The 14,591-nt window shown below is 39.5% G+C and overlaps 1 protein-coding gene across 1 annotated transcript in view; it reads left to right on the top strand.

Moving 5' to 3' along the window:
- The window catches only part of niban2a (niban apoptosis regulator 2a), a 193,445-nt gene extending 183,487 nt beyond the window's left edge, over positions 1–9,958 (top strand). The window contains exons 11-14 of the mRNA XM_043720003.1: positions 716–832; positions 3,309–3,416; positions 4,418–4,529; positions 6,967–9,958. Coding sequence (XP_043575938.1) covers positions 716–832; positions 3,309–3,416; positions 4,418–4,529; positions 6,967–7,712 — 1,083 coding nt within the window. The 3' untranslated portion in view covers positions 7,713–9,958. The remainder of the gene's footprint in view (positions 1–715; positions 833–3,308; positions 3,417–4,417; positions 4,530–6,966) is intronic.
- Positions 9,959–14,591: the final 4,633 nt, after the last annotated feature.

Here is a 14,591-nt window from a genome sequence, read left to right as displayed (position 1 = left end):
AGGATGTCAGATGAAGTGATTAAAATCCAGGATACACAGAGACCAAACTGGTGCAGATATGAGTGTGATCTGAGAAGGTTGGAGGTTGAAAAGGGGAAGGCTATGGAGTAATTGGAGAAGGAAGAAAGTTGTGGGGGGCTGGGGTAGGTCAGTAAGCAAGGCAGTGATGTGTGAAGAGAATTTGTGTGTTAGCCACAATTTGGATTACTTATGGTCCATGGAGCATGGGATGCAGGAGTGTGTCAGTTTAGCCAAATCTGAAAGAGGGCTTTAAAAGCAGAAGAACTGCAACAACATTGAAGACTAATAATGCTACAGAATTTGGAATAGGCAGTCTTAGTCATGGTGTCATCATGTGACTGAAAACTCCATCTTGGGGTCAAATATGACTGGGATCGCCAACGTTCTGGCCTGTACAGGGAGGGAAGTGGAATTAGTGACAAGGGAGCAGAGACAAAAGACGATGGCTTCAGACTTCCAAATATTTAACTTAGTGAAATTCATGTTCAACCTCAGTCCTCAATGTTGGATGAGCAGTCTGACAATTCAAACAGTGGAGGGGTTTGCAGGAGATGGTGATGGGATAATACTGAGGACAGTCAGAGTACTTGTGGAAATTCATGTGTTTTTGGATGGTATCATGGGGAGCAGTGTGTGGATAATGAATGGGTTTGGGGCATGGAAAATTATTATAGATACTATATTCTATTTTCAGCTTTTGGATAATGCCGTGTATACATTTGAGCAACTTCTCCACCAAGATCTTGGCCATTCCCCAGACAAGGAACAGCTGTGCAAGACAATCCAGCGCATCCAAGAGAGAGTTCTGAAGGTGAGGCCGAAAGCTAATTGGGTTATTGGGTAGATGGAAGTCTCTGATTATCACTGCATCAACATAATGTATAACCTCGCACTGGGGTAACTGAGCACATTGGCTCTGAAATCCTCATGATGGAAATGATAAAAATATAAGGTTTCCGTTGTAGCTTCAGGAGTTTGTGACAAGATGCAGTTTCACTGAGGTTTGAGCCTGTTTGCCCTGACCCCTAAATTCTAGTGAGTGTGGGAAATAGACAGACAGAATTTGCACCCACCTCACCCTCCTATCAATAGACAGTTTCCCTTATACACTATCCACTCCCTGACCTCAGAGCCCCGTTTTAGTACCCCCAGTTGTTTTACTTGACCAGGGCATTCAGCCAGAAGAGCTTGCATTTTAATGCTCCTTTTAAAGCGGAAAGATAACTCTGAAGTTTCAGTTTCTTCATCTGCAAGAGCAGAGTTTCTGAAAGCCTGAGATTTTCTTAGTCCTTAGCTGTGATAGTGATTTCTGAGATGGAGTGGTGTTGAGACACCGTGCCCACTCCAAGCTTGTTGTGCTAAACGTCAGTGCCCACCTTAGTCATTGTAATTGATTCCAACCCCAAGATTCAGGAAGAGGTTCTGACCTCAGGCATTCTGCTCAACTCCATTCTGTATCAAAACTGCACCCCACCACAGGAATTTGAGGGGAATCCTCTTCACGATGGCTTCTGCTTTTGCAGTCTGCGTTCCCTCAATAAATTGCAAAATTATCTTTTTTAAATCCAATAGCTAAAGGAAGCATTCAGATTCCACTGTAATAGCAACTTTCCATTAAGAGCAGCATATCTCTGAATGGTTGCTGAATTTCTGCCACTGTTCCATTTCGTTACACATTGATTTAGGTAAATGTAATACAATTGGGTTACCAGTTTTTACTATAGGACACTTTTTAAGATCCTGACGGTGATTAAATATAAGTACGATTTTTTTGAAGTTAAAAATGAGGTGCAGTCGAATCAGAATGTGGGGTGTTGGTTTGATTTATGGTAAAGGTCCATATATTCTTTGGATATTCAAACTTGAATTTGGTAAATGTGAGTGATGAGTCAAACTATTGCAGTTTCAATAATGCTGACTAGGCTTTCTGGGACTTTTGTCAGTTTGTATTCAATTGAACCAATAAAGCTAACTTGAAACTAGTTAATGTATCTCTTAAGTTCTCCTGCAACTTTAACTATGTAAATTATGCAGTCAGACCATTTTCTTTTTGTGTCTTGCAATTTTTAGTTTCTGCCTATTGGGAATATAACTTTTAAAACCGATCACGGCAGGTGAAAGGTAAATTCCTTTTTGGACAACTTCACGTTGAGCATTACTGTAGCTGTGTGGGAATCTCACTGTAAATCAATGGGATTTGATAATAGAGACCCTTTTTCAAACTGTAGAAATTAAAGCTACCCAATTATTTCAATAACAAAGTAAACTTTTCATTAGTCACCAGCTTGGAGAGTGACTCCTGTTGTCTGGAGTACAATCCTTGATTCCTCCAATCACCACAGCTCTTACTAATTAGCTGTAATCATACTTTAGCAAAAATGGTTGCATGAAAATAACTAATTTATAACTTGTCCAGATGTGAACATTACTTTATTAAAATTAACCATTGTACACCGAATGAAATAAAAACAGTGTACTGGAAATACTCAACAGGTCTGGCAGCAGCATCTGTGGAGAGTGTTCTGGTAACAACTTACATTCAATTTGAAATGTTAACTGTTTTTCTTTCTCCACCGATGCTGTCAAACCTACAGTGTATTTAATTTCAGATTTCCAGTGACTCGAGTATTTTGGTGTTACTTTTGTATACACTGAGTGAATCTTATTTTTGTCTCAGCAAGACATCTTTGAAAATTTTGTTTGTAACAGATACTTTTTAGCCTGCTTTCTCTTCATTGTTCACTGATCAGTTTGGCTAACACTTGAGTCAAGTTTCATAATTCACAAGCGTGGACAAGTTGTAGGGCAACCAATAATCTCCTCCTGAAGGATACATTAGTGGCTCATAACGCAGCAAAATAAGTCTAACATTTAGTTCCTGAATATTCCAGTGTTAATTCTCTGATCATTGCTTTGAGATTTCTCCACAAACATTAAAATTGGAGTAATGTTGGAGTGGACAGACTGGATTAATATTTCGATACTTTGCCGTCTTCTAATCATCGGATATCTCAAGCAGAAATAAATTGGCAGATTTGGTAAACAAAACTGGCATTTCAGCGCAGCATTATAGAAGTCCAAATAAGTGTAAGACTTCATGACAAGTACTCCTTTCGCTGTGTTGCAATCCTTTTACAGGAGAGACTGTCTTGCTCTTTGGATGTTGCCTGGGCCAGCTGTGCCTTTTCCAGCACCACGCTTTATTACCTCAGATTTCTCCTGTATCTTCAGTCCCCATTGTCTCCATTTCACTGGCCTCAATAAAATAATTATTTATTTTTGTCCAGAAATACGATTACGACAGCAGCACCGTCAGGAAGAAGTTTTTCAGAGAAGCACTGCTCCAGATTACTATTCCATACATGCTAAAGAAGCTCTCATCATCTGTCAACACGGTGAGCTTTCGAGTTTTCTTCATAAAACTACAATGTCACCCATTGTATTGAAGTGATACGTCTGTCACCAACAAAAGAATCTGTTGCAAATCTGTTGAAACAATAATGAGGGCCTCTTGCTCCCTTCAAGTTTTCGGCAAATTCACATTTTTACATTTGTTTGCAGCAATATCCTTGCATCTATTATCTGATGTGCCAGCGTATTGTAATGAAAGTTTATTTCCTTCAAGATCAATCCTAAGCAAAATACACCCAAAAAGAAGTGAAATGCGCAATGCTCACTGTGATCTATCCTTGTTTTTAAAACATTCCAAGTTCTGGGCAGGCAGTGGCTCAGTGGTTAGCACTGCTGCCTCACAGCGCCAGGGACCTGGGTTCGATTCCACCCTCCAGTGAATGACTATGTGGAGTTTGCACATTCTCCCCATGATGATGTGGGTTTCCTCCCGGGTGCTCTGGTCTTTCCTGAAGAAGGGTTTATTCCCGAAACGTCGATTCTCCTGTTCCCTGGATGCTGCCTGACCTGCTGCGCTTTTCCAGCAACACATTTTCAGCTCTTTCCTCCCATAGTCCAAAGATGTGCAGGTTAGGTGGATTCGCTATGCTAAATTACCTATAGTGTCCAGGGATATGCAGGCTGGGTGGATTAGCCATGGGAAATGCAGGGTTACACGGATATTCTTGGGTGGGGGGGGGATGCTCTTCAAAGGGTCAGTGTGGACTCAATGGGCCAAATGACCTGCTTCCACATTGTAGGGGTACTGTGATTCACAAAGCTAAATAAATTATCCAAGGAGAACTTAGAATGTTCAAACCCAGGAAGACTTTGAATTCATTTGCTTATAAGCCTCAATTATTTTCAGAAGAATTTGTATTTTTAATGATAATTGTGCATTTAAATCTAAAGCAAACTGATGACACTGTGACGGTCTTGCTTCAAGTCACATTGAAAGCTTGACCCATGTTCTTCGTGAGTGACTGATTTTAATCCCTTTCCACAGGCTCTACCTAAATTTCAAGAATACATCTTTGAGGACTTTTCCAAGTTTATCCTGGTAGATAATATTTTTGAAGAGGTGGTTCTCCAATCTGTCTCAAAAGACATCATGTTAGGTAAGATTATTTTTGTAAGGTGAAAAAGCGAATATGTTTCGGCAGGAGTTTATTAGTTTGCATAAGATGAGGTTCCTGAAAAATTGAGATAATTTAATAAACTAGAACCTTAAAGTAATGTACATTAATGTGAATTTACTACAGAAATAAAGGTGTGGTTTTCTCATCAATTATGATAACAGGCAATATGGGGAAATGGTTACCAACAATGGGAGAAGTTACATCTTTGGTAAATTGGACTCATAGTATCCCCCTCTGGCTTTGCTGCAGGTCAGACTATAAGATGTCAGATATATTCGGCTCATCCCTTATATTTTTCCAATAGCGCAAACTTCTGCTGCTTCCCCTCAGTTTGGATATATGTACTTAAAAACAAAACAATGTCACCAACTGTATGTGTACCAAAGGCTTCTAAACAAAGGGAATTGGCTATAATGAATTGTAAGGTAATTCATGAAAAACATTTGTGTTGTAACTGTGAAGCATCTAACAGTGAAAAAAATTAGGATCCTTGCCCAACACAATTTTCTACCTAGCTCTGTCAAATTTAACACTGCTCCCTTACATAATATGGAAACGAGGATTCCCAGCTCGACAACCCAGTGGTAGATATGGATCTGAAATAGGATTTGCAAGATAATTTACAATGGTTTGAAAGGTAGTACACTTGAGCAGGTACAACGGGGAGTGGACTAGTTCAGTCGGATTATTTTGTCATACTTCATCAGAATACTTGATCCTAATTAATATAGTTTAGTTTGTGTTAGTCTGCTCGCTATTTGCTGGATGGGATGATTATGTGCAAGACAAGTCGAATAATGTCATATTCCTGAGAATTTCATTTGAGAAGACCCTGAATGGTGTTATTTGTAGTTCTCCTATCACCATGCAATAAGCACCTTTGTGTGCAGGCTGTCTCCATGTTGCATTTTTGATTACATTTGGAATGGTCTTTTTGCTTGCTAATGAGACAAAGTAGTTGGCCTCTGTTTCTTTTGTCTGTTTACAAGACAAAGCAAGATGAGATCCAGGAATCCAATAACTACTAGTTCTTGGCACAGAATAATCCAGTGCCAACACCAATCCCTCCCAGCTTCTCACTAACCTGATTAATTGAGAGACCTTTGTCGAGAAAGGTACTTGGCACTTCACATCACTTAGATTATTTCCAGGTTATAGTCCAACAGGTTTAATTGGAAGCACACTAGCTTTCGGAGCGTCGCTCCTTCATCAGGAGCGACGCTCCGAAAGCTAGTGTGCTTCCAATTAAACCTGTTGGACTATAACCTGGTGTTGTGTGATTTTTAACTTTGTACATCCCAGTCCAACACCGGCATCTCCAAATATAGATTATTTCCCTTTCCTTTATTGCTGATCCGACCTTCAAAATTTAAGTCGTTGCACATATCTAGTCATGTAAGTTGAGTTTTACTGTGAAGAGAGCTTATCAGACCAAGCTTCAATTACTGTTAGAATTTTCCTTTTTGAATTATGGGTGTGGTCGGTGTGCCAACTTGGTTATGTAACTTAATTTGGAAAAAACTGTTCAATTGCTTTGGAATTGACCAATTCAAAAAAATGCACTGCAATAGTATTGACGACTTGTCAGGATTGTTTGTGTCCAAAAAGCTTCTGATTTTATGATAGTTTCCACAGCATCCAATGTTATAAAGTTCTTCACAACCAATGGGATTTATTTTGAAGTTCAGTGAGCATTGTGATGGAGTGAAGCCAGCAAACAATTTGTGCATAGCAAGGTCTCCCAAACAACCATGGGATAAATGTCTGGTTCAGAATTAACCACTTGTGGTTTTACATTGGAATTCCTGTTACAACATGGATGTGAAACCATTCAGTGAAGTATTCTCAATCCTGCCCCATTGCTGCTGTATAATCGAAGATGTAATTACATAAAACACTGGTTATTTGGTATGTACTGAGCTGTCAACAAAACTCTTTTTCGCCTAAGTAGATCTGTATCACAGTTTGGTATAGAGCATCTACCTGGTAAGAAGTAGATAGTGAGCATTTGCACTGAAGCAGACTGTTTTGCTAGCCAGCGTAGAACATCTTAAAAATCACTGACCTCATGAGTGAATTAAGGGCTACGGGGAGAATGCGGGTAAGTGGAGTTGAAATGCTCATCAGCGGAGTGGACTCGATGGGCCGAATGGCCTTACTTCCGCTCCTATGTTTTATGGTCTTATGGTCTTAATTGCAAAAATCCATGTGAAAGACCTATATGGTTACCTCTGTTATAGGCACTTGTATTTGTTGTCTTGCAACTAATAATCCTAACAGGTTACAAAACAAAATTTATTTTTGCATGCTTCGCTTTCTGCAGCAAATTGTACATTGCTTAATAAATTGATCAGCCTAAGAAGGGTTGCTTTGATACAATGTTAGTAACTGTTACAATGTTTTCTTTTCGCTTTAGCTGTGAAAGAAGCAGCTGTTCAAAGAAAGCACAACCTCTTCAGAGACAGCATAGTGTTGTCCAACAGCGATCCCAACCTCCTGCTTCTCGAAGAGCAACCTATCAACTGGAACAATGAGTTTGACAAGCAAGAAAGTGGCAGCCCTGCTGATGCAAGTGATAAACGGAAAAGGATGAAGCAGGTCGTGTCAATGATTCAAGATGATGGTGTTTCCCATCCCGAGGAAGTTGAAGTTATGGATGACCTCAAGGAAGTATCTGACGAGGAACAAGTCACAAATGATGACTCCGAGTCTTGCAGCCCAGTCAAATCTCCTGATAGTGTGAAAGAGATTCGCGACTTGCTGACAATAGCTAAAATTGAAACGACCGAAGTGCCTGCACCGACAGAGAGTTCATTGAGCAATGGAGCGGTTTGTAAGAACGCAAATGTAGCTGAGAGAAACCCTTCTGAAGAAATCAGTCCCAAGTTGCTCCAAGAACAGCAGCAGGCGACAGTACAGTCCTCCGGTGGTGAGAGTGGCCTCCAATCTTCTCCTGAGAAAACAGAAGCTGGCTGCAGTTCTACAGTCGGTCCAGAAAAGGCCTTACATGAAGAAAAGGAGTCATACCCAGGGAATGTGATTCTTTGCCAAGAAGATTCTAATGATAAAGAAACAGGAGAGGAGATTTCTTCAAAGATCACTGAAGCAGCAGAAGATTCTCACGAGGCACATAAAGTACAAGAAACAGAATCCGAATCTTAATAGTAGGAGAATACACTTGTCTGCCATCAGTACTGGAGCTCCAAAAGGACTTGTGTGGCTTGTCACCTTGAATGCAGTCTCCCTACTCATGCAGTGGTGATAGAATGGCCCTGAAATTCAATCAGAATTGTACTGGTCCCTTACCATAACTATGACAGGAGATTGGCAGAAGGCCTACAGAATTTCAGGGTCACTCTAAATGGGTTTTCTTCTGTTCATTCTCACATTTTACGATTACTTCAGTGAAATATCTAATTGGCCATACAGTGCATTGTGGATTGTTGCCTTGTTCTGTATTGCATCTCACGACAGTATGTCTTGCTTATTGTCTACCCTTTTTCTTCTTCTTTGTAGGTTCCTTTTCTGGTGCTTGAAGCATTTTCAGTAGATCTACTTGGTTTGAGCTGATGTATTTCCTTGTTTGATTCCTGATTGGTTTATTATACATAAACCTGCATTTTTGCACAAATGTGGTTTGTAATTTTCTCATTGTGGTTAGCTTCCCACTCAAATGTGCAACAGGATCAGACCCCCCCCCCCCCCTTTAAATGCTCAGCTGCTGTTGTGGCTTGTTCACTTCATGATAACATCCTGAGAAAATGATTCCTTTTAATTAAATTGAGAATGGTACTTCACATCAGGATCACACTGCTATTGTCAGTTAGTATGCCAAACTAAAGTATTACACTTTTCTACAATGCATGAAACACAAAAGATAACATGTTACTGGTAGATGTTCTTATCTGAATAGTTCTGAGAATTACTACTTTTGTTTATTTTATGTAAAATGACACCATTACATCACAAAAGAATAAATAACATAGACATTATGATTTGCTAGCTATTTAAGGGAAATACTGTAAGCCAACATGCACCTTTTTGGAATATGATTCTGAAACCCTTCCTATAATCTAGAATTGGGTGCGATTCATAGTGTATTATCAGTTTGTGAATTTTGTGCCATAGATTGTTCAGCAATAACCTGTACAGAAATATTGGCTGCCATGTTGACAGTCAGTAGTTCTGTCATACAATATTGACTAATGATTGAATAAGCCTTATCCATTGTTTTGTTGACATATCTGCCTAAAGTGCCCCAATGATTAATTGTAATAAAGGCTGTGATATTGTAGAGCAATTAAATGAATCACGGAAAAGTGAATTAGCATAAACGATGGCAAAAAACTCTCAGATGCATTTTTTTTTTTACACGCAGAATCTCTCTTCAGTTGTCTCTCCAGAGCAGGTTGGCAGGTCTGTTCCAGCATTCTCAAACAACCGAGACACTATAAATTTTGCTGATTACAGGATTGTTTAATTTAAGGCAAGATGGTGAATAGGGTGCAAGTTCCTATTATTATGTGGTTGAAGGGCAAATCGTGACAAGCCTGCCAGATCTTGTCTATTGCTGGGAAAAAGTGGCACACTGCTGATGGTCGTCCTTTCTGCACAAAACAAGACTGATGCAAGATTACCGAACTTCGAGGGGGAGCAGTTTACTTCTCGTGAAATATAAATTGTTTTCCTTTTGAAATTTGGTATTCTTGCATCTGTTCTGAAGGGTGCAAGATGAAAAGCTTTGACATTGTGTCGCTGTCAGAAATATTTAGGTTAACATGGAGTAGAGAGAACAATTATGGAGTATAGTTTCTGTTGGTGAAAGGGGTCCAAATTTGTTTTTTTTAAAACATCATTCTGCCAATTCTTTGCCATCATTTTAGGCCAAATATTCCATGACCTGCTCATTAAGAAAGAACTTGCTTTTATTTAAGAGATTTTATTTCATATTATTAGCGTGAATGCTTATTTAACTACTAAGTATTGCTGGAATATCCTTGGGATGAGCAGTTGATGCTTCATGGCATGACCTTTAGTTTGACACTAAATGGGCTTTTCCATTGTATCATAGATTATGATTAAGTGCTTTTGCTGACTGAACAGAAAAGGAAAAGATATGAATTTAAGCAATAAATGATCTTTTAATTTTATTAAAAGGCATACTATGTACAGACTTGGGCACATTAGCACTGTTCTGTATAATCCCAGTTACAGGCAGTTCGCTATGTGGCACACTTTATTTTGTTTGGTCTCTCTATTGCTGCTTAAAATTTGATGGTTTTATAATGCTATCAGTGATCATGTTACCTTTTTCCCCTGAGATGTGGGTTCCTATAAATGCTCAAAGTATTTTATTAAGCTGCCTTTTTGCAAAATATACATTTAATAAAGTTTTTGTCAGGATCAAACTACCTTTTCGTGTGTGTTTGGTTAAACAGAGGATTTTCTTTTCAGTCTCTGTGTGCTGTAAGCAGAGGGAAAAGGTTCGAAGATTACTAGGGCTTCGACTATGATTCATTTGGAGAATAAGGAAGAACACAATGATATTCACCTCAGGACCTGGAATCCATGAGGGTCATACCCTTTTTCTTAAAAAAAAAAGAAAAATGGGTTTACATTATCATTTTCATAAACATTGAACAATCCAAACTATCATAGAATCCCTACAGTGTGGAAGCAGGCCATTCAGCCCATCAAGTGCACACCACCCTTCCGCAGAGCATCCCACCAAACCCAACCCACTCCATTATCCCTGTAACCCTGTATTTCCCATGGCCAACCCACCTAGCCTGCACAACTATGGGCAATTTAGCATAGCAAATTCACCTAACCTGCACTTCTTTGGACTGTGGGAGGAAACCGGAGTACCTGGACAAAACCCACGCAGACACGAGGAGAATGTGCAAACTCCACACAGACAGTCACCCAGCAGTGGAAACAAATCCAAGTCCCTGGTGCTGTGAGGCTGTAGTACTAACTGTGGGAGGAAACCGGAGTACCTGGACAAAACCCACGCAGACATGAGGAGAATGTGCAAACTCCACACAGACAGTCACCCAGCAGTGGAAACAAATCCAAGTCCCTGGTGCTGTGAGGCTGTAGTACTAAGCATTGAGCGATTGTGCAGCCCTTGTATTGGAAATACTTTTAGTGTGTTCCCTAATAGAGAAAATTTTGCAGCTACTTTGCAAACAGCAAGTTTCCACAAGTGGCAATTTGACCATGGCTCAATTAGGGGGGAAAGTGAGGTCTGCAGATGCTGGAGATCAAAGTTGAAACTTTATTGCTGGAACAGCACAGCAGGTCAGGCAGCATCCAGGGAACAGGAGATTCGACGTTTCGGGCACAGGCCCTTCTTCAGATTTCCTGAAGAAGGGCCTGTGCCCGAAACGTCGAATCTCCTGTTCCCTGGATGCTGCCTGACCTGCTGTGCTGTTCCAGCAATAAAGTTTCAACATGGCTCAATTATACTTGTTTCATGATTGAAGGATAGGTATTGGCCAGGATACCAGGGGTAAACCCCAAAGTAGTGCCATGAAATATTTTCACATCTACCCGAGCAGACAGATGGGGCCTCCGTTTAACACCTCGTCTGAAATGTAGCACCTTCAACAGTACTGAACTGAAATCTCAGCTTCTGTATTTGTGTGCACTTCTTGTAGTGAACTTGAATCCAAAGATGAATTGACGGCACAAACTGAAATTCATGAATATGACTTGATAGCCATGACAGAGATGTGTTTGAGGGGGAGAACAATTGAGAACTCACTGTTCATTAATATTTGATGGTCCAGAAGAGGCAGAAGGAAAAGGAGGTGTGATAGCGTTGTTAATAAAGGAAGATATCAGTGCCATGGTGGGTAGCGATATAGGTGCAATAGATTGAGATGTGGAATCAGTTTGGGTAGAAATAAGAAATTACATGAGGAAAGAAGTCATGGGTGGCCATTGTCTATAGTCCGGAAAGTGTTGTCTCACTGTAGGGCAAAGAATAAATCAGGAAATATTGGAAGCATATAAGAAGGGCATTGCAATTGAATGGCTGATTTCAAAATGTACATTAACTTGTCAAGTCATAGATGAGGGTAACATGAAAGAGTGCATCAGGGATTATTTCTTTGAGCAGTAATTACACAAATTACCCAGAAATGAACAATTATAGAGTTCATGTGTTGGGAGGTGGGATTAATAAGAGATTTTCTAGTTAAGGACTCTCTAAGGGGCAGTGACACAACATGGTGGAAGTTCAAATTCAGTTTCAGAGAGCAATTTGGATCTCACTCCAGTGTCTTCAGCTTAAGCGTAATTGCAGAGGTATGAAGAAGAATTTATCTAAAATGTGCTAAAAGAGGAAACTGAGGGAAAGGTCAGTAGATGAACTGTGGCAGATATTTCATAATGCTCAGCAAACATTGCAGTTTAAAAAGTCAGTCAGAATATCCAATCAAAAACTAAGGCATGCAAAGTGGTGAAAACTAATAGAATGCCAGAGGGTTGGGAGGTTTTGGCAGCAGATCATTAACAAGCTAATGAAAATGGAGAAAATTTGTTATGAAAGTAAAGTAGCAAGGAACATAAAATCAAACTGCAAGAGCTTCTCACACTTTTTTAAAAGGTGAACAGTTAAAGTGAGTCAGGAACATTTGGAGGATGTGACTGGAATTGATAATAGGGAAATGGCATATAATTTAAACTAAATCTTTGCAAGAGTCTTTCTGGTAGAGAATACTCAACATTCCAAAAATACCTGGTAAGCAAAGTGGTGATTCAGTGATGGCAATACCAGTAAATGTCAAGGGTTTTGGTCATTTCTCAGCATTTGTGAGCTGTGAATGTTACTTGAAGATGGTTGGAACTAGGGCACCATCCTGCAAAAATATTGTGGAATTGAGATGATTGACCCTGGATAGCAATCATTATGTTCTGTGGATGTGACTCAAAGCAGTGGAGAGTTTTCCCAATTCTCATTGACTGCAGTTTTGCTGACTTGGTCATGTGCTACATTGATGTCAAGAGTAATTACTTTCACCTCACCTGCAGAGGTCAGCTGTTTTGTCCATGTTTGTCCAAGGCTGACATCGGTTCAGGAGCTGAATGGCCTTGGTAAATCCAAACCGAGTGTCTATTAAGACTGTTAAGATGAGTAAACAAAAAAGGGAAGTATTGGGAAAATCTAATTTTTTTTCTAAGCAAACAAATGTAAACTTAACTAAATTAAACTATATATTTGCTTGGATCTCAACCAGAACTTGTGGAAAATGAGACACTGAAGCCATATTCTGCTATATTATGCAATATATTGCAGAGCTAGATCCTAGTTATATTTACAGGACAGTAAACACTCCCAAATGGATGGAAGCAAATATCTCATCAGTCTTTGTTTTGAAATGATCAGCTGATCTTTCTGCCCACCATTACTAGCAATTTTGGTTAAGCTGGTAAAATTGCTTGTGCTTTTTCTCTCTATTGCAGGCATGTTTTAACTGACTTTGCTTCTGCCATTTTGCTGGAAATGAATTTGCCGTCAAGACAATTCTGTTCATTATGGATTTCTCACTTCTCCATAATGCTTCACAGGAACCATATCACTCCTTGAGTCTGTTCCTCGTTCAACTAGATCAGGGCTAACTTCCTGCCTCATCTAGTGAAGTTTTTTTAATATGACGTCTTAATGCCACCATAGTGAATAAATTCTAGTATTGTGGTAAATTACCACAAGTTACCTTTAATTTAACTACTGATTTTTTTTAAAAATCGCATTTGAGTGCTGAAACCGTGATTTAAACCTTTTTGCATGTACCAACCAAACTAAGACATGCCCCTCAAGTAAGCAAGTTAAATTTCACAACCCAACCTGACTACGACACAACTAATAGTGGAATCTAGCCAGGATTTCAACTAACAGTGTTTGTTTCTGGATGTGTCCACGGTTCAATCCTTGTGCAATTGTGTGTTGTGCTGGAAAAGCACAGCAGGTCAGGCAGCAGCCGAGGAGCAGGAGAATTGATGTTTCGGGCAGAAGCCCTTCATCAGGAAAATGAAGCCCCATTCCTAATGAAAGGTTTATGCCCAAAACGTCGATTCTCCTGCTCCTCAGATGCTGCCTGACCTGCTGTGCTTTTCCAGCACCACACTCTCGACTCTGATCTCCGGCATCTGCAGTCCTCACTTCCTGCTACTCAATCCTTGTGCAGTGTTCTTCAAAGGTCTGCCATTGAATTGTTCTGGTGTTAGATTCTTATATAATTTTCTCTTTCAAATTTGTAATGTGACATTATTGATTCAATAGATTCTTTCATTCCCAACATTGATTACTCTTTTCGAGACCTGAAGTCTGTAACTTGCTACCTTCTCAGAAGTAACCTCCCTGTTCCTTGTTACATTTGGGGTTAGCTGTCTGTTAAGAACACTTTTCCTGCAGTTTACCCCTTTACCTCAATATATTCCTTCTGCAGGCTTAATTATAGATTTATCACGAGGGAGCAGATAATCAACAGTGTTACCTGCAGTCTCCCTGGAACAGTTTGTTTACATTGTTTCAACTCCTCCCTTCCCATGGAGGCTTAATTCACGTTGTTTTTAATTCCTACATAAGTTTTTCCTTGTCACCTTCATTTCAAGAAACAACTTATTCTACAAAGAGTTATTGCTAATTCTTTCAATTCATGAAGTTATTGAGGTTTTGACGTTTATAGTATCACATTTGATTCTGAGAAAATTCAGAAAAGTAGCCTTATTTCTACCCTATTACTTCCTTTTGATTTAACTTGGGATATTCATTCAATATGTCTGTTATTGTGTTTTCTTTTCCATTTAGAAATCAGTAGTTTTCTGTCGTCATGAATAAGGCCTCAGACTCGATACCTCATTGAAAATTCCAGTGTGTTGACCCCATGTTGTTTCTCTACTTCCTCACTCCCCCCAATCAATTTCTCCACAAGCATTATAGCCAACAAACAGCTTAGACTTTCAGTTTAAAATATACTCTCATATTAATTGTGTGAACTATTGATAAACTGACCGTAAATATGTTTTGTCCGC

This window comes from Chiloscyllium plagiosum, chromosome 30 (assembly GCF_004010195.1).
Source record: "Chiloscyllium plagiosum isolate BGI_BamShark_2017 chromosome 30, ASM401019v2, whole genome shotgun sequence".
Lineage (NCBI taxonomy): Eukaryota > Metazoa > Chordata > Chondrichthyes > Orectolobiformes > Hemiscylliidae > Chiloscyllium > Chiloscyllium plagiosum.
The sequence above is the reverse complement of the archived record's forward strand: the minus strand, read 5'-3'. Positions and strand labels throughout refer to the sequence as shown.